General features: G+C 41.6%; 1 protein-coding gene across 3 annotated transcripts in view; it reads right to left on the reverse strand.

Annotated features, from left to right (window-relative positions):
* Positions 1 to 19,023, reverse strand: part of LOC115615267 (cadherin-4) — a 460,442-nt gene extending 441,419 nt beyond the window's left edge. For 2 of the 3 annotated variants that reach the window (XM_030503209.2, XM_030503210.2), the window contains exons 1-2: positions 18,769 to 19,023; positions 16,578 to 16,689 (exon numbers count right to left, since the gene is read on the reverse strand). In XM_030503209.2, the coding sequence (XP_030359069.1) occupies positions 16,578 to 16,689; positions 18,769 to 18,840 (184 nt within the window). In that variant the 5' untranslated portion in view covers positions 18,841 to 19,023. The remainder of the gene's footprint in view (positions 1 to 16,577; positions 16,690 to 18,768) is intronic. The other variant, XM_032920281.1, reaches the window with a different exon arrangement.
* Between the last annotated feature and the right edge of the window lie 7,101 nt (positions 19,024 to 26,124).

Here is a 26,124-nt window from a genome sequence, read left to right on the forward strand (position 1 = left end):
AATCTGTAACGAACTACAGTGCTCTAGAGACAAGGAACATTGACAAGGAATCTCTTCTTAGACAAAAGTCCACTTTCCTTGATTTAATTGGACAACATCCTAATGAAACAGTATAAACCTGTTATTGGATCAGTCATGGGCACTGTGAAGTTAAAGGCAACTGACTTTAGATTCCAGGACTGTAGTCTCAAAAAGGCAAAAATACCTAAATTTTTTTTTCATTTTATTACCAATTGAATCTCATCCACTTCCTTCTTTAACTCCGGCACTACAGACAAGAGTTGAAGAAATACCAGTCCACTCAACAGCAAAGAGTGCCTTTTGGTTTTTTTTTATTGTATTATATATTGTTTATTCCTGTATTGAGTTCTTAGAAAAAGTAATGAACATTTTAATAACTAAAATGTCCATAAAGCACTATCTACTCTCCTGCTGTAGCTCTTCTAAAAAGTTTAGTTTCCTTTAATACTTGAAGGATGTTGGAAATATCTGAGAGGCAAAGTCCCTCGGTATATATAGCGCAATTCCCTTGCCACATTTCTCTTATTGGGAAACTACATTCATTCATTTCTAGCCCTAAATTTTACCAGTTTAAAAATCTGCAGAAAAGACCAAATAGCCAAGAATTAAAGCAATAAATTTATGAAAAGACAAAGCTATGCTAACCCATTAGCTTTTATATTTTGTTATATCACCAACAATCTTCTCATAACTTTCTTCTGAACAGTTTCATAATTGCAAATTCTCAGCCAGTAAAACTTTAGTGATCTCCATGTTCTACTTTCCTCACAAATAATGAACCAAACCATCACGGATGCACACAGGAGGAAGAAGCCTGTCTATTTTACTAGAAGACTGAGCTCATGAAAATCCAATGGCATCAATCCTTCTTTTATTATTCTTTCAAACTTCCCAAATCAAATAACTTTCTTGAGCTTGGCTAGAGCCTTCTGAATAGAAATTCCATTGGGGAAAGAAGTTTTAGATTAACAACACAATACATTCAGAAATCAATAGATAAACCCTTTGCTTGGCAGCGCTACCTGATACCATGAGACTGAACTAGGCCTCAGAAAATAGAAAAAACTGCTCAGAAAGAACTTTCCCGATTTGCTCATTTTTGTTTTGGCATTGAAACTAGCAACATCAACTTCACCTCTGTATCACACTCTGGGAATCATTGTCTGAAAAATATCCTGATTCAGTAATACTTCTTAATTGTAAAAATACATCCTCCTTTGTATTAAAACCGGGAGGCTTTGGCTGGTGGTGCTCATTTATTTATTTTTAAACCAGAGAGATAAAGCTGAAAAGCAATAAGGCAACTCAACAATAACCACATGTATGGGCTGCCTGTCCTTCTGATACAATGCAAGCCCCTTACAGTGGGAAAACAATGTGATTAGACATGAGGGAGAAGAGATGGAATGAAACTTGTAAACTTATTGTGGAATTTCTTTAGGCCTGGTCTCAACTTCACTGGTACACCTGGTTTAGACAGGACTGGCTTAGATCGTTCTTCATGCCAGAAGCAGGATGGCTTTTACTTTTTGATCTATTTGGAGTTTTCTCCCCTCATTAACAGTGTTGCTTTCTCCATTCACCAGAGTCCTTTTTGGACGGATCACGAGCATAGGAGGGGAGAGGGTAAATCAGAACATCAAACGCGCATGTTCAAAGAAAGCCAGACCAATTTTGCTATGAGCTGCAACCGTGAAGCCCAACTGGAGAGTACAAGCAGAGCTGGCTATGCTTTTTTAATACACAAAGCCAGTAGTTGTCAGTGAATAGAAAACATGCTTTCGCCTTTACCCATGTGCCGATTATAGTAGTCACAGACATCCCACTTCTCAGCTCTGTAGGATGTGAGCAAGACAAAGCTCACCACAAAGTGCATCCCGCTGCTTCACCCCTTTGGTTCAATTCCAAACCCACTCAGACTAGACAAGAAATGTCCATATACTGAGATGCAAAAGGAAATGGATTGCCCAAAATTCTGGTAAGTCACTCAAACAGTTCTCATGGCATAGCTCCTAGCACTCAGACAGGACGCCTCCCCGGTTGTACTGTTGTGTTATATTCATTAAAAACTTACATTCATTATTTGTTATCCTGTAATTCTGTAAGGCAAATCTAAAGAAACGTTGCCATGACAAACACACACAGTGGAGTTTTCATACTACTCTGATCCCCATGATATCCCTTCCTGCAATTAACAAAACCCCATTTTATTATGTCTTAACTAGACAATCAAAATATTTTCAGTACTGCTGGCGTTAGCTTATAAAGAGACAGATCGCCAAATCTAAAAATCCTTTACAGCAAAGCAGAAGAGCTTCATGCACAGCCAGACCTCTCAGATGCCATGGGCTAGGATACCATGTTATAAGGCTGTAAAACTATGGCCTGTGGCTCCAGTCCAGCCTGCAGAGTAATTTAACCTAGCACACAAAGAAATCAGGAAAATGGCCTCTGCTGTGCTGAATCAGCAGTGCTGGAAGCCGTGCCACCCTCTGTCAGCTAGTAAGAGAGCGCTTTGTCTGCAGTGCCAACTCCATGTAGAGCAACTATTGGGCAAAAGAAAAGACCAGCAGGAATATTATGTGCCAGATTTTCAGTAGATGTAAGTCAGAATAGTCCCAATTACTTCAGGATTTGCACTGATTTACATCATTTCAGGATTATAAGGATTTACATCCACTGGAAGTTTCACTTCTCTTTTTATTGTCTCTTAACTAAAAGACTGTCGTAGACTTGGCAGCAGCACGAGTCTTCAACAGAGTAAGATTGGGGAAGGATCTTGAAAAAGTTTTGTAAGGCTTGGGGAAAGGCAACAAGCCATTTTTAGTTTAAAAAGATATGGTGGCTAAATTAAAATTCACAAGATGTATATAAATCCTCCTCTATACATGAGCATATAATTTCACTCAACACTGGAGCTCCATAAATATAACAATGGCAAAAGGACAGCAATAAATGAAAACTTTGTTCATTCAATCTGGTTATATATCATGAAAAACTATCAGCACAGATGTTAATCCTATTTATGAGTCATGACTAGGGCCAAAACAAATGCCATGTATTACTTCACTTTTTTTTTTGTCTGCTAACTGTAAATGCCAAAAAAAATGACTGCCACTGGGATTAGGAAAACCACACAACTGGAAAGAACAGGGGGTACCGCTCAACAGGAAGGAAACCAACTGGGGCAAAGTGTGGATTGCTCTGATTTCCAAATAAACTCATAACTACTACATCACATCACAGTGACTTCTGAGCAGTTTTTGTTGCTTAGCTGCTCTCCTCTCAAAAGAGGAGACTGACCAAGACACAGTGTGCACATCTCTCATTTGTTTCCCATAGGTGACCATGATGGGGAAGGAACAGAATCATAGAATGGTTTCGGTTGGAAAGAACCTTGAGATCATCTAGTTCCAAGCCCCTGCCAAGAGCAGGGACGCCTCACACTAAACCACATCGCCCGAGGCTCTGTCCAACCTGGCCTTGAACACTGCCAGGGATGGAGCATTTACCACTTCTTTGGGCAATCTGTGCCAGTGCCTCACCACCCTCACAGTAAAGAACTTCCTCCTTACAGAAGAAGGAAATTGAGAATTATTCTAGTGCTTGAGATCCTTAAACAGGCAACAGATTTATGCTTTTAAGACTGAAAGTAAGCAGAACCTGCAGTATGGCCACGTGTAAAACTATGTGGAGTTGCTATTCATGCTATTCCTGTGGCGCAGTAATCCACTCCCAAGCCAGCTGAGCCTTCAGAAACACTTAGAATTAGCCTCATAAATAAGACACTGGTTACTAGTGCAATTTGGCTAATGTGTTTCACAAGAACTTAAAAATAAACTGTTTCACAAGCTACCTAAAAAAAGAAAAGCTTAAGCCCAAAACACTCCATACTCAAGAAGTAGCGTCACTCCATCGTATTTTTTCAGTACCCACCTCCAAACAGGTCAGTATTAAATCTCCTGCTCCCAGCAAGTCCAATTTAAGTGTTCTTCAAAGGCTTCTGCAATTTTAGGAGTATTAAATTTTATACCTCCTAAGCTATTTATTAGCTGAGGAAGTACTTAATTGACATTCACCAGGTATTAACTTCTTCTGAGCATATGTTACTGATTTTGGTATATAACCTTGAGCTTTTTGCCTTCTTTTTTATCCTCCCTTTTTTCTTTTTCAGGACAGCTCTCCTAAGACCAGTAGGCTTCTCAGTGTGCAATTCCCCACAAATATTTCCTGAAGGTGAGAACAAATATATTGCAATGAGAGACTGTTCACAAGGGACCCTGATACAGATGAAAGGTTGAAAAATCACTTCTATATTAATGAGCTGTTGCAGAAATGTTGTCTCCTCTTTAGGTCTCCATAATACATGCCACTTCTGGAGTTGTCCAAACCCAACATGAACTCCCAGCAGTTTTGTGGAGTACCCAACCCTACAGGCACCCAGTATCCTACATCTCTTCTTCCCACCCACCCCTATTTTAATTATCTGGATTTTTTCCAGAAGTAACCCCACTACACAGACATTAAACTCTCCATCTTACAGTCGCATTGCCAAAGGATGCTACTGCTGCATTAACAGAACTTTGCTTCATCATCACGTCTTCCCAGGCAATGAAACTTGCTATATTATTATAAAAGTAAAACCAGCTGTGCCACTATTGCTAAGTTCTGCTGCTATTTAACAGGATAGAGCAAACATTATACCTCAATTCACAGCAGAAAGGGAAAATAAAACTTTGTTTTATTGAAAATACTAGGAAAATTCATTCCAATAAAATGCATCATCTGCTCTGAGCTTCGCCAAAACTCCACAGTTAACTCACCACTCTCGGAAATTCCTGCAAAGACTCACACAACAGGTATTCACTGATCAACATGGGATTAAACCTGTGTTTTATGTCTAATACAATATGTCTCCCAGTATTTCTTAACTGCCCACTGCCACACACAGTCCTACATGGGTTTCACAGAATCATAGCATTGTTCAGGCTGGAAAAGACCTTTAAGCTCACCGAGTGCAACCACTAACTCAGCACTGCCACATCCACCATTGTTCCTAAGCACCACATCTAAACGTCTTTTAAACACCTGCAGAAATGGGGGCTCTACCACTTCCCTGGGCAGCCTGTTGCAGTGCTTGACAACACTTTTGGTGAGGAAATTTTTCCTAATATCCAACCTAAACCTCCTCTATTTCCTTCTAGTCAGGAGCTATCAGAACCATCCAGTACATTTAGAGTAGCTTGCTTGTTACCAGGCTATACCGACCAGCCTTCTAACTTTCAATTTCTCTTATATCTCAAACTCTGGGCAAAAAAAAGTTCAAAAATCTCTTTCAGTAAAGTTTGCACAGGAATAATCAATCTACTATTCAGTTACCTGAACAAGCATCAAGAGTTTAGTGACCTAGAGATCACTGAACTTCTCCTGATGAGGGTCTCTTCTTGTAGTTTGAACACAGTATAGGGAAATCTTTGGGTGCAATCCAAATATTTTTGATAGCTGCCACCCTTGAAGATTTTATCATACCAAATCTTGCCATGACCTATAGTTTTTCCTTTGTCCAAGCAACCAGATACATATTTTTCTTCATCCTCAACCTGTCCCTTCTCTCCACAGGAAGAGAAAAACCCAAACAACATGAAAATCTCTTTTTTTCTTTTTTAAATGCTATTTACCCACATTTATTTATCCTCCTCAGAGGATCAAAGGCAAAAGAGGGCATTGAGTCATTTGAAAAATGTTCAAAAGCCCATGAAAAGATAAATAAATGAATATATAATTCACCCAAATAATTCAGGCACAAAATAAAAACATTTAAAGTTTCTGGAGATGAGCAAAACAGTTGCCTTTCATGCGTAATTGTGTAAATCTTCTGTTTTCAGGGGAGCTAAGCAACCAGCCAGCAATAATTAGGCTTCCAAAAGACATGCAGCAAGGAATACAGGACCTGAAAGGATAACTTTTTCCAGTTCCCCAGGGAAGCACTTTCACCGAGGGGGAAATAAATACTGGAATTCCACTAACCCTGCGCTCTTCCACCGCCTGAACTGAGATGCTCCAGAATCAGGTCTTATCAGCAGAGGGAGTCTCTTCGTCTAACACAGAGATCAGCATGCATCTGGCTGTCTTTAGTTACCAAAAACATGCCAGCATAATCGGGAAAATTGAACAGAGATACTAAACAGTAAAATATTTAAGTGTGAGCTAGGCCTTCTAAAAAGCTCTATGAATAACACGGATATGATAAAAACAGGCAGTGTAAGACCTAACTGTATTGCATAGAGTGAACATCTTGCTCTCAACACATTACAAGATTAGACAGATCACAGGATGGGAAATGGGACACAGCAAAGGTCAAAATCCCTAACGAGTACAGTGAAAACAGACTACACCAGAGTCCACAGTCCACATACAGGTACAACACTCCCATCTGCTACTTAGCTTTAAATTAATCCTGTTATTTCAGCTCATGTTGGGATTAGTAACAGCTCCTTCAATAAAAATGTCTTCTACTGAGCAGACCTCACTCAAGCCCTGGGGGAGGCCATACTGAAAACCATGTCCTGTAGCCTGGAAACAGACCTCTGGAGCTGGCCAGCAGATGAGCTGCGGCATTTAAAAACCTCTCCAAGTTCAGTGTGTCCAACACTGGACAGACAACTGAAGCAGTCCTTCCACTCCAACAGCAACAGCATGAATTTATTTTAGGATTTTAATCTGGAATGTTTCCAGATGGTGAAAATTCAAGGATCCCAATGTTTGTAACTCTCGTGAAAGCCAAGAAAAGTACTGACAAATGGAGATGTCTGGATTTGTGTTCCTACAGATCCCAGATATACAGCATCAAGATACAAAAGGGTCAGATTACAAGCCACTATTTAAATTTTAGTTACTTCAGTAACTTTATCCAGAGCATAAGTTTTAATGGTTCATGGTCAAAACAGAAGGCTCTGTCACAGGGGCTCTGTGACAGTCTGTTCTGAACTGGTGTTGTTCAATGCTTTTACTAACAGAACAGATACAGGAATGTAGCATATGCTTGTTACATCTGCAAATGATACAAAAGAAGGATGCAACTGAAACTCTGTTGGAAGTCAAGATTTGAATTCAAAACAATCCTAGCAAGTCAGATCAGGCTGATAAAAAATATTTTATATTTTATATATATTGAATTATATATATATAATCCAATGGAAGAGGAGCAAGGTAACCCGATTCAGCAGGATTAATCAACTCCACATATGGAAAATGACTAGGTAGGTAGCAGTTCCTCAAAAAACGATGTGGGAGGTTATACTGGATCCCAAGCTGAACATGAGTCAACAGTGTCATACTGTTTAGAAGGGAAAAAAAAAGCAGTCATCATGTTAGATAAATCAACTGGAGTACTGCCTGCAAAACAGGCAAAGTAATCGTCCTTATTTGTTCAGCACTGCAAGACTTGGCTGGTATAGTCACATCAACTCGGGGCATCAAGCAGTAGCAAACGTAAGGGCTCAGAGAAGGGAGCCCAGGCACAACACATGAAAGGGAACAGATGAGCAGTTCAGCCTACAGACACTGAGAAAAAAAGGCAACAACTGTTCTCTGTGTCTATGACAAATAGCACAAATAGCAACAGGTTTAAATTACATCAGCAGCGCTTCAGCTTAAACATGAAGGAAGGAAAGGGAAACAATAGAATATATTGGCTGTGGTCCCTATGACTGGATCTTCAGGACCACACTGGGAACAAGCCTTTTAGAAAGGAGCTGCTCCTGCCTTGAGGAGGCATCCTCTTGAGTTCCTTCAGCCCCATTTTAACGTGAGTTCACAAAATACCAGCAAACAGACTGTAATGAGATGGTGCAGGTAATACTACGAACAGCTCTCAGTGAAATCAGCGAGACTTCTTGGAGAAAAAAGAAAAAAAAAAAAGCAGCACCTACAAAGCAGACTGATCAAACACTCAGGGTTGATTTAAATAGTTACCTATTAATCACCACTGACTGTATCAGGAGCAAACAGGTTATTAAATTTTATGCTGTAAACTAATCCCGATTTGCAGTTTTTCAAGCGCAACCATTTCTTTTCTAACATTTTCACAAGCTTGTTTCTTGATGCTTTTATTTCATATACCAATAAACCCAATATGCTTTTCCTGATACACGGTGAAGTAACAAATGTTTGTTTCACTGACCTGCCTTTGATGATTCTTTAGACATGAACTGACAGAGTTAGCCCAGACATAGCTTTGTATGGAACAATTTTTGTAACATTGACTATTTATCTTTGGATAATTGCTATATTCATAATTATTTTAAAGACAATTCTGTTTAATAAGGATTGGAATTACTACTAGACAAGCTCCATGTAACAAAATTTTAGACTGAAAGTAATTTTTGTGACTAACCTATGAACTGCTACAAAATTGTGATTTATAATAGACATGGTAATAGCCTTAATGATTGCAGTGCTTCTGGGTATCAATGAAACACACAGACTGGCTCATTTCAAAGCAGAAAGGCCATTTATTTTTTCTTTTCTCCTTCATGGGTGGCCCTTATATATCTTTGAGGTCCTTGGAGGAGCTTCCAACATCCCCACTGTGTGTTCCACATAGTGGCTGCTATTACCATGCTAATGTTAATAGGTTGTAGTTTATGTGACCCCTCCAAGCAGCAGCTATTGCACAGCATAACTAGCCGAGTGCTGAATTACTGCCACTGGCTCTCTATTACAAAACGCTGGCAAGTGCTGAGGAACAGTGGCAGGAAAGCAGCGAGGGCAAAGCAAAAAATAATTACAATTTTGTATCGGAAGAGAGCAGAAGGCAGGAATCTGAACAGGCTGGCAAAGAGGGATGCTGGAGCCTGGGGTCATGAGGCGTGGGGCAGCAAGAGAGGCTGAACGCTGCTGCTTCCAATGACAGAGCAGCCCATATGCCAGAACATTTGCCACTTCTCTCCCTCTGTGCAACTGCAATTCAAAATTAATAAATAAATTAGGGACAATGAATATAAGCAAGAAAAAAATCATGAAGCCTCTGGCAAAAAAAAAAAAAAAAAAAAAAAAAAAAAAATCTTGTTAAACCCAACTATTTTCTTGTATTGCAGAAAACTCTCCAGGGGAAGATACTGCTGAAGGAAGTGAAGTAGCCAGTTCTAATGACAAATATTTTGGGAAAACAGAAAGTCCATATGTTCTCCTTTTATTCTACTAAAAATAAAGAGGAAACCAAGAGCTTTTTGAATTTAAATGTAACATTTCCGTATGCCAGGAGACGAACTATGCCTAAGTTAAGTCTGGACATTAATGGAAGCAAACAGCAGAATGCTGGTCCCTGGTGTTTCAATTATTCTCTCTTTAGAGGTTGTGCTTCCAAGAAGTTAAAGAAATACAATTTCCCTGTAAGGATCATTATTTTGGGGGTTTTTTGCAGGCTGTTGCAATGTTTTTATTTAAAGCTATTTGATCTGTATTTGCAGAAAAGCTCAGTTCATCCCTCTGCCTTTTCATACATTTACCTGTAAAGCTTTTCACAGGGTCAGAGCGCAGCAGAGGCTGGACAGTGACTCTGCAGATCATCTCATCCAAGCCCTTGCTTAGCACAGGGTCAGCCAGAGCACGCTCAGGACTGCGCTCAGTTCGGTTCTAAGCACCTCCAAGGATGGAGATGCTACAACATCTCTGGGCAACCTCCTCCAGTGCCCAACAACCCTCACACTCACACCCTCACTGAATGTTTCTTCACACATTTAGGTGCAATGTCCTGCATTTCAGTTTACGTCCATTTCATTTTGCCCTTTCTCTGTGCACCACTAAAGAGTCTGGCTCTTGTCAAACCATTCAAAACTGGAATTTCCCAAAGCAAATATGGGTCTTTATATCTCAAACACCACTTTCTGGTCTTAGTTCTTGCTATTTCCATTTGCTTAAAAGTAAAATTAAGTTTTATACGGGAATGGCACTAATTCTTAATATATCAGTAACCTCAAATCAAACAGGAAGTCCCTTCTTTCCCTATGTTACTCAAACTCATTCTATTATACAAAAAAAATATTAAGAAGCAGATTTCCAATGAAATCCTATCCTCTGTAGTTTTAATCTCTTCTTGCCCTTCAAATAAAACTTAAGTATTATCTATATTACTAAAATATTATAAGCTGTGCACATGGCCCACGCTACTGTCAAACTAAGTATTCACCAGCTTTAGTTTGCAATGAAATAAGCGACCTCTAGAAAAGTATCACGCTCATTTCCAGGGCAGAAATTAAGGCAGGAGGAGACATGCACATAAGTATCAATGAAATTAGACAATGAGTACTGGCATTAGGTCAATAAAAATATAGCAAGAAAATATTTCACTGCTAGAATAAATAAGTTTCAATTGCCACATGGAAAAAAACATAATGTCCAAAATGCTTTCAGCATCTGCTCTGTGAGATCAGAGCTTATGAGCTCTGTCAGCGACAGTCAGTTTCTGCACAAAGAAGTGACTTTAAAATTGACATTTTGTAACCTTATAGACTTAACATTGGTATGGAGTTCAAGATAACAGGTATTTTATAAGAAATAACAAATTGTTACCATTCCTTACATGGCTTATTTCCTAAAAGCCTAAGCATAAAGAAATGAATAAATTAGAAATTGTTGTTTCATTTCCTTGCTTAATATCTATTTATTTCGAGTGCCTAATTTGAAGCAGCACAATTCTTTGACAAATTCCTGAAAACGGAGAGAAACTTCAAGACTGTTGTTGGAGAAGCAGATTTATTCAGATAAAAATCAGATAGCTCCCAGAAAGCAGAAAAGAGTAATTTTACTTGGGTTTGAGGAATTTGGTTCAAAGCTCTGATCTAGAAAGCAATATATACAGTTATTAAACAGTGTAACGGGATTAACTCTACAGTGTGTTATTGACTACTCCAGTCTCATTAACTGCAGTTTTATTTAGATAAAAATGTCATCTTAAACATCATTTTTGTGTCAGAAGTTAGATCTGAAGAATAACATTAAAAATAAAAATGCATCGGCAGTTCCCCAATCTGCACGAGCTCTTTCTGGGGTCTCCCCTGGAACTCTCGATTGAAATTAGGGTTTTGATTTACAGTGTGCCCATCAAGAGAAACAGCTTTTAAAAGAAGTTGTCCTGTGGAATGTGAGATGTGTTTTCTGAGAGGCAGCTTCACTGGAGCATGTACAAGCTTAACACAGAAAGCTGATGTCTGTCTGACTCTCTTTCCTCCAAGAAAGGAATGAAGAAAGGTTAGAGAAAGAGTTCTGGGTTCCCAGTGGACTTTCGCCTACTTTTGGATTTTAATAGGGAACTGTGAAGCTAATTATGTGTACGATAACTTCAGTAACTGCTTTTCATGCAGAATCACAGACCAGAAAATAATGAAAGCATGAATGGAAAAGTCTCTCTGCCTTTTAAACTTGGAGCAGCTAAGAGAAGGCACTGGATGTTTCAGCAGGCTGCAGCAGAGCTTCTGTACCGCTATGAAGACCAAGCAACCCTCAAGAGGTGCTCAAAAGTCCCACCAAACACCAGAACAAATCCCAACATTCCTCACAGTCTTTGCTTCCAAAAAACATCTGTATAACACCCCAAACAGCACTCAGAAGATGGAGGCACGACCAGCTGCACAAGTGGCACTGCAGACACCCTGCACTTCCTAAAGCCACAGGCGGGATGCCACCGGGATGGAGCATCCCCCTGAGTATGCTTCAGAGGTAGACTTTGACCTGCACCAAGCTCTGAACAAAATTAACAGCAGCTGGGTACCTATGCACTTTTTGGGCTCCAGATCCAGGAGAAGTGGGAAGCCAGATGCATAAACAGGCAGAGCATCCCCATTAGCTACGTCACATATTGGGGCCACTCAACACTGCAGATACACACTCACTTGCTAGGTTTGTCACCGCAGGGGCATGCTGCTCCCCCCGGGCACTTCGCAAAGCTGTTAGCATTCCTCCTGAAAGCTTTGTCTCGTGCTTTCAGAGGCCAGTCTTCACGGATGTAATAGTATTTCGGGGCTGTATGATTTTTTTTTTTCAAGTGAAGCTGCTGGTACATGTCACTGAAACACTCCACATTCAGTTTCCTATATCATTTTAACTACAAGAATGCAGCGCATCTACCTGCAAAAGGAGGTAGAGTATAACCCTACATTTGCTATTACATGAGTTATTAGCAACCAGACTCAAACCTAGTTCACAAGAGCTTGGTCATATTCTCCCCTCACCCTTTTGGTGTTTTTATTTACTGTTTGCTTCTACACCATCCCACGAAGAACTGGGATACTGGGGGTTTTTTGATCTATATGTTCTATACTTTCCAAACAGTATTTGCAGCCTTCCTATGTTTTACTATCGGAGGTGATGAGAGCTGAAAAAGATGAAGGCTTTGAAACCTCAGTGGGGAGAATAAAAAGCTCTGACCATGAAGAACATCCTACCTCTAAAAAACTTATAAGAGACGACCTCTATACTGAATTCTTATGAATAAAACCCTAGATATTTCCATGAAGTTTTTATATATGATTTTGTTTGGGTTTTTTTTTTTTTTTTTTTTTTTTTTTTACCAAAAACAACACTAGTAAAAATCTTACTATGGAAGCAACTACATTTTTATACATTTGCATGAAGCTTGGCTACCTCTGGTTTCATACACAGAACATGCTGGCACAGTTTATTCATCTTCCCATATGAAAATAAACTCTGCTTCCACGCGCTTCTACCCAAACGTAACTGCCCACACAAGTGAATTATCCTGCTACATACAGGCACTATTTAGGATGGGCAGCAGAAACATGAATCACTGAAGATGAAGAGATGCACATTAAAACAAAGAAGGGGCTGTACATCTCGACTGCTTACGTTGTCTGCTGATCACAGGGAAAGCTCCGAGTTGTCTTGTATAGCTGTATTTTTGAGAGGTGACCTGCTACAATCGTGATGGTACTATGCTGGAAAAAGAACGTATTTAACACCGTGATGTCATTCCACCCACTACCAGTTGCCACGGTCTCACAGCACACCAATAAAACTGGAATTTCTAATTTTGAAAAAAAATTTTTTTTTTTTTTAATTACAATCTTCAAAAACCTTACAAAAAATGAAAAGGGCATAAACCCAGTATCAAGAGTATCAGTTCCCCTTAGATCATATTACATATCACTTTCAGCATCCTACTCCTTATTTATCTCCTTCCCCAAGAGGCCAATAGTCATTATCATTCCCATACACCTGAGTTAATACTCAGGGATCAGATCTCCTGAGGCACTGCTGAACTGCCTTCAGTGCAGTATTGCATGTCATTGCTCTCCACCCCTCAGGACCAATGTTCTCACCATTTTAAGTTAACATTAATGATTAGCAAAGAGAAAGATACCCGTGTCATAACTGTCCTCCAACATACTATAGGCTTTGAGATTTTTCCTCAGGCTGAAGAAAACAATTAATGATCCCATTTTAAGCATCAGCATGCATCAGTGACCAAGACTAAGTTTATTATCCTGCAAACAAAAACGAAGACCAAATTCTAAGGTGGGCACTAGCTCCACAAATCAATTCAGTTAATACCCCATCACCAGGCTACAGTGTTGGTAGCAATGGATAATATGTGGTATTTGTGGCACTACTGGAGAAAACTATTTTAAGTCTAATTAACATGAAATTTTTAGAATGCAGATGCTTTTCATTTATACATAAAACAAAATGCCGTGACATTTCTCCCATCCATTTATCATAAACAAGTTAATTACTGGGTAACAAATAGCTCCTGGTAGAATCTGTATGTTTTGAGGATGTTAGAGAGCTGACTCAGGCAAATAAGATGAACCACAAAGTAGTAGTTAATAGCTTATGGCATACTTATAATAAAACAATGACTCTGTAAAAGCTTTTGTTGTCAAATTAAAGCTAAGCTATTTCCATTGGAATGAGTCAATTATAAGCAGTCATTATCTGTTTAAGTTGATTCAAACTTAGAATACTATAAGCACTTTCATTTTGATACCTTCATAACATCGCATGCATTTGAGAGCTGGATACAAAGCTTAAAAGGAAAATGCTGGGTTTATTGCCACACAGCTTATCCCCAAACCATGTAACATCTAAACTTCCCAATGCCAGCTGAAGACTGCCACTATGCCAAGGTCCATGTACCACCCGATTTCTGATGAACAAACCTTTCAGCTGTCCTTGCTGAGGACCAGGTGAGGACTACACAGCGTAAAGACTTTACGTTCGCCCACTGGAATTCCCCGAGAGCCATCTGAACTACACACACACACACACGCACACTTTATCCCCCCCAGTTCCATGAAAGCACTGACAGGTGAATTCCTACCTACTTTTTTTCAGGCAAACAGTCCCATTCGGCCTGAAAATGAATTACTGAATGCTGATGAGTAAGATGGTGGTAGCTGGCAGCAAAGCGTTGCGTGGTAAGATGGTGTGAAACAGTACATATGTCAATCTATCAAATATGATACACTAAGCAATCTGAACCCATTTTTGGTCTGAACTATTGTACAATACTTCACCCAGATGGAAGAAAGAGATAAACATTTTATGCTTCAGACACATCAAGTGTGAGGAAGTAAAATTAAACCTCAACTGGAAAACTACCAATTTTACATGCTAGAGTATATATAAAGAACACAAGCATGAAGAAGAATTTTCTCCTCCATTACTGTACAAATTAATTACCTATCTTTTTTTTCCTATGATAAACCACAGCATGTATTTAACTGTAGATTAAAAGGTGTTTATTTATTATCAAACACAGCATTTGCTTTTTTTTTTTTTTTTCCTTCAGTTGACAAAATGCTTACAAATGGCATAACTCATGATAGCGTTATCAGGACATGGATCTTACAAGTGGCGCATGCATACACAATATCCCAAGGGCCAGTTCAGCCCTAAATCAGAGGCAGGTTTGCCATGACTAATGTAAATCTACAGCTGGCCCCTAAAGCATAAAATTAAACAGAAATATATTTTCATTCAAATCAACTTGACAGCCTATCTAAATATAATTTCATATTTAAAAAATTATCAGTTAAAACTGAAATGAAATGACAGCCACTGTGCTGCCTTCGAAGTCACTGCCAGCTAACTCCCCTGAACAGACCTTCTGCTCCATCCCTATTGTCCACCTACATAAACACGCAGCACAATTTGTCAAGCACTAGACTGCAAAAAATACTCCTCCGAGCAAATACTTTAATGACAAGACTTTCTACAGTATTTGGAGGACATTGTTTATCAAACAATTTCCGAAGCTAAAAAGCATAAAATTTACTGTGAAATTTACTCAAACTGACCTATACAGCCTTACAATGTATAAGTTTGGGAAAAACTGATACTAAATATGTAAACAAGTGGTACTTGGTCTCTTTAAGTGTTGCTATATTCTTGGGCTTGTCTATTTCAAATCCCTATTTGGTTATCTTCAAAAGTAAACTCCCCAACGTTTACTAATTGATGCCAGGCCAGGAATTCAAGAGAATTCCTGAACAGCAAAACTAAGACAACTGGGCTCAGAAACAAAACTGACTGCCAACTCATGTACAGAAAAAATGTCCAGTCCTGGATTCTATTGAAGCCAGAAAGAATACTGTCAACTCTTCCTCTCTTTCAAGAAAAATCAAAGTAACTGAGCAGGTGTTTGCTCTGGAGGAAGACAGAAATCCCAGCTTTCTGGCAGAGGCATATGCATGCAAGTAAATGTACTCAGAAGAAAGTAGCAAAGGGTTATAAACCCTTGAGTAGAGCATCAAGTCCTGCTGTGCTCCCCAACTTGCACAATATACTATGTGAACTGCTGTAGCATCCACCAATGGACAGTGAATTAACTCAAGGGGGGTGCTTTGGGTGGGGGAAGGATTTTGATCTTCACAAATTGCCTTGGTTACTCCAAATAATGATTTTCTGCATGATGCAAATATGAAGTTTAATTATTTTTAACTTCAAACTGAGAGACATCAATGCACAGGATAATCTATTGTTATTTGGATTACGAAGATGTCTTAGAGTTTACAATCACAGAAGTGGTTATAATCCCGCAATTACTATAAAGCTAATTGGTAGTTTCTTTTTGCCTGTGTTTTCATGTTGTCAGTGGGGCAGTAATGAAAATGAATGCCACATTTGTGAACAGAATGTCTGTAGGCTTGTTTACCACATCTCCAACAACAACGTCTGCTTTATCATGCATTTCAAAGCAGAGATAATTTAAGGATCTTTGAATTTCATACATAAAATACTTTCTAAAATATCAAATGTAGAGTTCCTTCAGACAGGGTGGGAGTGGGAGACTTAGAAATGAAACAATGACCTCGCATACTACAGGCAAACAATCTACCTGAAGCAGACAGCACACAGACTTTGAATGATTCATCTGTATTCAAAACTGCACTCAGGTAAACCACTTAGTGTTTCATCCTCCTACAAACATAATTCTGCAGACAATTTCACCATCAAAACCTAGTATCTTTAAACCTCCTTTCACCTCCCAAAAATACAGTTATTGCAGAACCTATTAAGCTTTTTATTCCACTTACCTTTGAGTAACTTCTGCCCTTCCATGATGTTTTGGGAGACGAATGCTGTGTAGTCTTCTTCTGAAAAGCCAGGCTTGCATGTGGGTCTAACTGTAAGATCCCCATTGTGTGCCTGCAAAAACAAAATGAGGAAGACTCACACCACGACTTTTGTCATTGGGGAAAACATTTTGCACCCAATAACTACGTGTTTAGGCACAGGCAAACCTGAACAGTAAAGATGTGTACAAGTAGAAGCTGCTTGTGCTGAAGTGCCTATCTCTTGGAGCGGATCCATACTGTAACTGCAAAAATAAAATGGGCCAGCACATAGTTGCCTGACTACAAGAGAGCATTGTTTGTAGGAAGGCTGGGATACTGGGCACTATCAGAAGAGGGGAGAAAACAAAGAGCAGCAATTCATCAGGCTAGCACTCACACTGGAGCCACGCAAAGGCCTGATGTTGCAACATTCAAATCACCGAGTTTTGCTACTAAGAAACTGGACAAGCCCCAGGACTAGAAGAGGAGAAAAAACCCAGCTCCCACCGGCCTCAGGAGCTTATGACCAGCTACAGCTCCCTTCCTTCCCCTTTGCCCTGAAGCAGCACCCAAGGCTCTGCCAGCTGCTGCCTCTGCAACCCTCCAGGCTCCGCGCTTGCCCCAGCACTGGGGAGAGGATGCCTAATATAATAACGTTACTGAATAGCACAGCCCCACACGCAACCTGCCTGCACCCAAGGGGAAGCACCCAGCTAAAAACTCTGCTGTAACTTTGGACTGCTTAGCAGGGAACCAGCTCCTGCCACAGGGACAGGTTAGTCCAGCCATGGCATTCCAGGTTCCTTGGGATGAGGTACACATTTCCCAGCAAGGAAGGACCCAGACCCCAACTCCCCTCAACTCATCGAAGGCACATAAGCCAGTGATGTATGCTGAGGAAGTGCCAGGTGACTTATGCACATACAAGTGCCGGTGGCAAAGGATTTCTAACGCTCCCGGGCTGTCGGCAAGGCTAAGCCAGAGCATCGCTTAGCGATGCAGGCTGCACCTCCGACACCTCCAGTCCCCGCAGCCGAAGCCAGGGAGAGTCACTTCCCCAAGAAAGTGCAACTCCAGGCGTGCTCCTGCCTCCCCGGGGAGAGGAGCACGGCTGGACACAGACGATGCTGCATTACGGAGAGAGGCAGAAGGGAAGAGGAGCGGAGAGTCCTTTCGGAAGAGCTTAGTAAGCAGAAAGCAAGCCAACGTACTCTGCTAAAAATCACGCTCGGAAGACGGATGCCAGCTACTGCATGGGAAGCACAGGGAAGCGGCGGCTCCGTGGACTCTAACCGTCGCTGGCAAGATGTTGCCATTAAGAAATATTTCCAAAGGTATGACTGAAGATAATAGGCTCTAGATCTGAAATCGCCCAATTATTGAAACGGTGCTCGCTAGCTGAGAGCGCACCGGGGCTGTTTCTGCACAGACGCCAGCCTCCCGAGGGCTTGCACTCGGGACATCGTCACGGATTCAACTTGGCACAGGGGGATTCAGGGACGAAAATAAGCGGCTCTTGTTCCTGCCGCCAGCCCAGCACCAAACCCAGCAGCCGGCCCCCTCGCCCAGTACCGCTGCAGCCACGCGTTCCGGCATCTGCTGATGTTCCGCGGACAGCCCTTAATTTGGGGGGGGGACACCCTGAAAACCCCAAACTTTTCAGGCCGTTGGCCCCCAGCGCGGATCAGGCCCACTCGGTGTTTACGGGCTTGTAAAGACAAAAGTTGCAGGTGCGGCGGCAGCGGAGGGGCGGCTGGCGGGGTGCGGGCAGCGCTGCGCGGCGGCGCTGGGGCGCGGAAGCTCTGCGGGCGCGGCGGCACCGGGACGCACCGCTACCGCGAAGTTTACCTGGGGACGCGCACCGCGGAGGGCAAGTTTCACTGGCGTGGCGCAGGCACCAGATGCAACGCGATCGACGGCGTTAAAAAATAGTAATTCAGAACCGCAAAAAGAATAAAACAAGGGAGAAGCGGTGAAGGTGGAGGGGAGCTGCGGGGGCACCGCTCCCGCTCACCTACTCTCACGCTCCCGCACCCCGACCGCACAGACCGCGAAGTTGCCGCGGGTGCAGGTAGAGGGTGCTGAGCAGGCAGCGCAAGCTCTGCGGGGCGCGGAGCCCGCGGGTGCTGCTTCCCCCCCATACCCTATCCCCGCGGTGCGCCCCACTTACCGCTGCCACCGAGCCCCAGACGGGAAGGAGCAACGCGAGCAGTGCGAGCAGCACCCGCGAGCCGGTCCTCATGGCCCCGGCGGCGGGGGCACCGGCCGGCCCAGCCCGCCGGGCTGTGGCGCTGCGGCTGAGCCGCGCTACGCTGCGCTAAGCAGAGCCGGGGCCGGGGAGTCGCTGCCGCCCCACTCCCGCCGCCGCTTACTGCCCGCTCTGGGCTGCAGGTGAAGCGCCCGCCGCGCGCCGCCGCCACGCCCCGCCCACCGGCCGCGCGGGCACGCGCTGCCTTAAAGCGACAGGCACCGCCCCGCCGCGGCCAGGGGAGGCATGGGGGGGGGGAGTGGGATGTCGGTGTCTCCTTCGGCGCCTCCTTCGGCGCCCCGCGGAGGGCGGGCGCGCACATGGGAGCGCGGGGAGGCAAAGAACAGAATGCACACAGAACAAACTTACCTGTCCAAAGACAACAAACTAAAATATACAGGGAAAAAAAAAAAGCCCAGAATATTCACGTGAGATATGTATCCACTGAGAAAAAGTAGTGTATCCAGGGGGTCAACTAATACATCCAGTGGAAAGATGTACACATTAGTGAAAAAAGTAACATGTCCAGGTGGGAAACAAGTGTATGCAGTGAGGAAAAGCTGGCATGGCCACAGGAGAGACATCTGTTGGGGATGATGGACACATTCAGTGAGAAGAGTATGGCCTGGGCTGTGAGGGAAAGGTGGCATGTGGGGAGTAGCACATCTACAGGAAAAAATCATGTATTGAGGAGGAAAAAAAATAATGGTAGAAAAACTAAGATACCTGGAGAGAGAAAAAAATGACACCAGAAAGAATCACAGCCCCATCACCCTGTCCTGCAGAGGCCTTTGCTGGGTATCACCTTGTTGGGAGGGACAGGCCTGGCAGGGCAGCCATGGGGGACCTGGGAAAACATGGTCCTGGAAAAACCTCTAGGATGCCACAAGGACCTGGGGATTGGCAGGGCTGTGCAGGCTGTGGCAGGGCTGTGACGGTTGTGGCAGGGCTGTGGCAGGACTGCGGGGGCTGCAGCAGGGCTTTGAGGGCTGTGGCAGGGCGGTGAGGGCTGTGGCAGGGCTGTGAGGGCTGTGGCAGGGCGGTGAGGGCTGTGGCAGGGCTGTGAGGGCTGTGGCAGGGCGGTGAGGGCTGTGGCAGGGCTTTGAGGGTTGTGGCAGGGCTGTGAGGGCTGTGGCAGGGCTTTGAGGGCTGTGGCAGTGCGGTGAAGGCTGCGGCAGGGCTTTGAGGGCTGTGGCAGGGCTGTGAGGATTGTGGCAGGGCAGTGAGGGCTGAGGCTGGGTGGGCTTTGGGCAGACAGGGGTTGGTGTGTGGGTCGGTGAGCACTCTGGTTCAGGCTCTGCTCATGGGTTAGTCAAACCTTGGCCAGGAAGAGCGGATGGTACAGCAGGTGCTGTCCTGAGAATGATTTGAGTGAACGTTAGTTTTGGGATCAGGTAGAAAAATGGGTAGTGCCTGAACTAGCTCCTCAGCTGTGTACGTGAGCCAGCGTGTGCCTGGCCCATCTTTATTTAGAGGAAAACAGGCACGTCAGGCCCAATCCATATTCTCATCAGTAGCAGATAAAGCTAACTGCACTAAATGAGAGGTTTTCTAGTGTAAAATAAAGGCAGATCAAAACAGGGCTGGAAAGTGAAACTTAAAGTCAGTTTCATTTTCATAGACAACTGAAAACGGACAGTAATGGTTTTGAGTGCTAAGTATGGCTCCTGCTATTTTCCTACAGCGTGGCCCTAGAATCCAAACATGATTTTTTTCCTTTCTGAATGCAGCTCAATGCCGCAAATAGGAGTTCTCAGGCATGTATATTTTGTGCATATAAATCCAAGGGCAATTTGCATAAATAGATGCATTCTATCTGATGTACGTGCAAAATCAGACATTGCAGCTGAAAAATCTGGCCATTAAACTATTCTGTTAGATTCACACATTTCCAAAGAAACGAGACACATAAATCCACTGACGGCATCTTTTGCTATTGAGTAGATTTAATAGCATTGTGCTAACACCTAGAAATGTTAGCGAAGAACTGAGACCTCATTGTGTTAAGCTCTGTAGATACAAATAATGAAAAGATTGTTCCTACTCCACCAATTTACAGTCTTACTGGATTATGGGGTTTACTTTGGTTTTGAACAAGTATTTCTGAGTTTGTTACATAACGTTAAATAAATCCCATCATTGCACTGAATTTAGTGTATACTCTTTTTTTGTGCAGCACTTTCACAAAGGCAGAAATAATCGAGTGACATTATCATAGCAAAAATAAATCCTTATATGTATATATAAAATCTAAATTTGTTCCTTTTATTTTTATCCTAAATTTCAAAGTTTGGAGTAGATTGTGCCAGGTTGAAGGGCAGCTGCAGTTGTTGCTATTTAAATGAAACTACAAGTACTCTGGAGACTTCTGGGGATATTTTGGATTTGTGAAAGTACAGCGGGGCTGTTTCCTTGTGACTACCTATGGCCAGTTATTTTGACTCTTGCTGAACTACAGCTGTTGCTGTGCATGTGCTGACTCTGTTTGATGACTTTGCTAATATGACAAGTTCTACAAGTATTGTCAAAATAAGTCTGACACCACAACAGATTGTGAAGAAAAGGCAGAGCAGTAGTGAAAAAAAAAATAGAATTCTTCAACATGTTTACAGTTGATTTCTAATCTGATGAGAAATTGATTTTTTTCCCAAATTAGTTTGCCATCCCTCTTTTCTAAGCTCTGGTAACTGTGACTACTCTTCCCAGATATGTTTCTAATAACACCGGGTACTTTTCCAAACTGACGTGTTTCCAGAAGGACCAGAAGAGAATACACATCCAATATTCACACAGTGGAAATCAGTGTTTTACATATGTGCTGGTTTTCACTTTACCATTTTTCTTCAATTCTTGACACTCCGATTAGTTTTGGAAGGAATTAAAGTTTTGCTAACTGATTAGCTACTATTTCAACTACTTCCTTGTTTGGCAGCACTTGACATGAAGTGCTTATAAAATATCTTCCTTTGGATCTGTAAGAAAAATTAAAATATGCCATTTGCATTTTCGTACCTATTGAATTTTTCACAAACCACTGCATTTAAGCATACAGGTCCAAGCTGGGCCTGAACATATGTTATTTGGGAAGATTAACTTCAGACTCTCACTTCGCCTTGAGTCTGCTGGGAGACTATGAATTGGTATTCCTGCATAAAAAGGAAATAGGAAGCTCTACTGTCTAACATATGAATGCTACAAGATGTGGATTTGGCTGGATGAAGACATTGAAGAGCGTACACATGCACAGTAAATCAACTTGCTAAACACCTCAAGAGCAAAACTGCTGATCCTAAGAGCCAACTTGCTATACTGCATAACACTCAAGAGAAAAAAAGGCTCATAGACAAGACATCTACAGAACTGACTGTGCCAAGATAATGAGGAGCGTAAAGTACACAGGGGATTTTTCTCTCCTGGAGGCACACATGTAATTCCTATTGACAGCAGTGGGAGTTGTGCGTCCATACCAAGGGAACAATAGAACCCTTAGTGGTGGAGGTGAGTATCAGATGTGAGCTGTGTGACTGTGGATAGGAAATGAGAGAGAGGGAGGTGTGATCACTGAGGGACAGTATAACATACAATAGAATTGTCAAGCAGCCATCAAATATGTGAAAGCATGGGAATAACAAATTAAATGGACAGAAGGTGAGAAAACAAAGTCTCAAGCGGCTTTTGCCTTTCTAGCTTAGGGCTGATATCTGAATTCCTTATTTGGGAAATATTCCCGCTGGCTTAACCTGTTTAATCCTCTGATAAGTAAATGTTTCTCTGAACTCAAGTAAATAGTTATGGCCTAGATGCTAAGGATAAAAAGTGGTTTTACTAAAAAGTCTGATAAGCAAGGAGAAATTACATTAATACAATGTGCAGACCACACTTTAGGTTTCTTCCATATGATCTGATGGTTCTTGCTTCTTAAATAGGAGATAGCAAGATGATCGGTGATTTGGAGAGTCATTATTACTAGTTCTGGTTTGTGTCAAAAGTAGTAACAAAGGACAGAACCAGATAAATAATGATGATTCTGGATTGATAGATAATGGCAAATCATACATTTATGTCAGTAGTTCAAAACTACTGAAAACTACTGAAAACTACTGAAATGAATGAGAAATGCCTTCAGATTTTATCCACATTTGGGATCTTTTTATGATGTGTAGGGAAGCTGGGACAAGATGGAACTGAAGTGAAAGGTAAATCAAAGTTTAAGAGAAATTGACAATCAAGGAAAGACCCAAGCATCTACAAGACCTAGGCAGAAACCAACACAGGAAACAAAGGATGCTCCTGAGTAGGAAGATCACAACCATAGAGGGAAAATAATAACAGTAAAAGCCAGACTTTGGTACATTTATGTAATTTTTTTAAGCAACAGCAAATCACTGGAACTACACAAAGGTTGGGCACAGCTCAAAATTCTGGATTACCTATGACCTGGCTCCAATACAAAACCTCAAGACAAAATGATGAGTTGCAGAGAAGAAGGTGACTTGAAGACCAAATCCACAGGAAAAAGCAGCACTGAATGGGAACAGAATATACTTTAATCTAAGCTGATTCTGTACTACTCTGCATGTGCTAACTCTGTGCTGGAATGGTGAGAAAAATACATCTACCTTCCTGGTTAAACAGGATTTTTGAAGTCACATTTTCAGTCCTGCCAGACAGTGCCTGCTTTCTGCAGTGCCAAGGAATTTGAACTTCCTCTCTTTTACACTATCTACTGATCAAGTACATTGTGGAGCCTATTGATTCTCTTTCTGAGTTCATAATGTGAATGGCAATGAGGAAAATACAGCTTCAGAGGCCCTATACAAAACCTTCCTGCTCAGTTAATTACACTGACCAAGGGAGGCCAACTTTAGTGTAGTCTGACCTCCAATTATGAGACATACTGTGGCGTCCTCCCGGAACTATGCAAGCATTTATGGCAGCATGCCAGCAATGGCTATATTAAAATCAATTTAAAAATCCAAATTCTTTGTCTCTTTCACCTTAGGTGAGATAATTCACCTTATACTAATGTAACTCTTATTAAAATATTGTAAAACAAAATTGAACTATGCAAACCAGTAAGATTTCTACCTTTTTAAAATTATTAATTTATTGTATTCCTGCAAAAATGGAGAAAAAAGGCAAAAGTAGAATGATAGGTTTCATAGGTCTGTGTCATTACAGCGGGCTGCAGTTGGTGTTAAAAAAAAATAAACCGGAATTGGGTTTGTTCTCAGAAGATGTCTATTTTATGTGCCTATTTATGTTAATATTCCCCTTGTAACACCTTCAGAAAATGACCTCTCTGCTTGATGGGCAAACCTGGGTGCCTCAGACAAAAAGTCACCATGAGAATATACTCCAAGAGATGTCAGACAGCAGGCAGCCAGTTTCCCAGGCCACTCTGTGATGCAATGCTTCAGATCACTGGAACAGTGAAACCCCACCAGGTTTAGCAAAAACAGTGTTTAACAGCCACTGTGCCCTCTTACAAGTGAGAGGAAGGCCACAGATTCCCAGTTTCCACAAAGCCTCCACAAACTCACTGATTTTAAGATACTCTTCATACAAGCGTATGTTTAAACATGATTGCAACATCACCTCAGAAACAAAGAGTTACCCAAAGTAGTCATCATCTAAAAATGGTTGCTTTCACACTAGGCTTTATGCTGTAACAGCAATCTGAGAAGAACCTTATTGAAGTGATATAAACCAAGTGATTTCCTCCCCACTCTCTCCAAGCAGCCTCCTCAGCAGCTGAGGAGAAGGTTTTTCTGACAAGTCCTGTCTCTGTGATCTCCCATACCACTGCATATACTCACAGATACAACAAGGTACCAGGGGAAGGGGCAGGGTCTACCCTATGAATCCTTACAGCTCTGTAATTTTTACTCATCACACATCAGAAAACTCCAAATGAATACCAACATAATTAACAGGTTTTTATAGGGACTGCCAAAGGAAAATGTGAATTTTTCAGACTTGTAACTTTAAAACTTGCTGGTTTTAATGTGTATAGCAGTAATTCTCCTCATCACTTCACCATTGCCTGCCTTTACCCTTTTGATGGACATGGCTTTATCGACATTAAAATGTTCACATTAATATAGCTTATTCCAGCCCACATCTCAAAATCAGTTACACTGATACGAGAAGCAATATTAGTAAATGATCACTTTTCTATCTAGCAAAAAAGTGAGGTCCAGATCGGGCTTTCTTATATTACTGACAATACATGTTCTTTTTCTTCTTCATCAGAAAAAACCAAGTACATGTTTTCTTCTGCACAGATTGGTAAAACATAAATAGAAGTTATATTCTGAGCTCTCTCTGCCTTTTGTGGCATCCAGCTTTTTTGTATGCCTCCCAAATATTCTTTCCTCCTGCATATATCCAACAGTTTTAGCACCACAGCAGATTCTCAAAAGGTGTGTGTGTGCATGCTAAATGCTGAGGCAGAACTCCTCAGAGAAAGCCCCAGTTACCTACTTAATATGAAGTCATTTTCTGGAGCTGTCAGCATTTTTGGTCAAAACCCACCTGGAAGACAAAACACTTTACAAGAGACAGATTTGACAGGTTATGGATTTGAATAGGAGAACTGAAAAGATGAGAAAAGAAAATTTGGAGAGAGAGGAAGAGATGGGCTCTTGTAAGAGATTACTTTATGGCAAAATATCACACACCCAAAGAAATTCGGGATATTTCCAGTTTAAAAAGGTAGTGAGAAATTTAGTGTTTGTCTCCATGCAACTTCAGTTAAGTTACAGATGTATGTGAAATTTATCTGAATATCTGAATCACTATGATTTAGCTATAAATAAGGATAACAATATGATGTGGAGGAGTTCTACTACTAATATTACATGCCTAAGTGAAATAAAGTCTAGAGATAAAAGGGAACTATTTAGGAACGTTGTGTACATGGTAAGCTGAATAATACAGAGTGATTGCAGGCCAAAAATAATAAAACCCAAAGTCCTCCACACACATAAACAGAAAGGAAGAGAAAGAGTCACAAGGTAAAAAATTTTGGTAACTGCCATTGGCAATTGTAACCTGACTCTACTGTTCAACTGATATGTGCTATTTTTTGGTGCTGGTGGGGTTCTTGCGCAAGCCCAGAGAGTTCTGTGTACAGAATAACTGCTGCCTTTTGGCAGTGTCTAGAAATATTTGAACTCCAAAGATTAATTTTTCAAGTTCATGCATTCATCTAATGAGATTATCTGTAGTTACTCTGTTAACTCTGACCAATAGATCCTGTGGTCTCACATCATC

Source organism: Strigops habroptila, chromosome 13 (assembly GCF_004027225.2).
Source record: "Strigops habroptila isolate Jane chromosome 13, bStrHab1.2.pri, whole genome shotgun sequence".
Lineage (NCBI taxonomy): Eukaryota > Metazoa > Chordata > Aves > Psittaciformes > Psittacidae > Strigops > Strigops habroptila.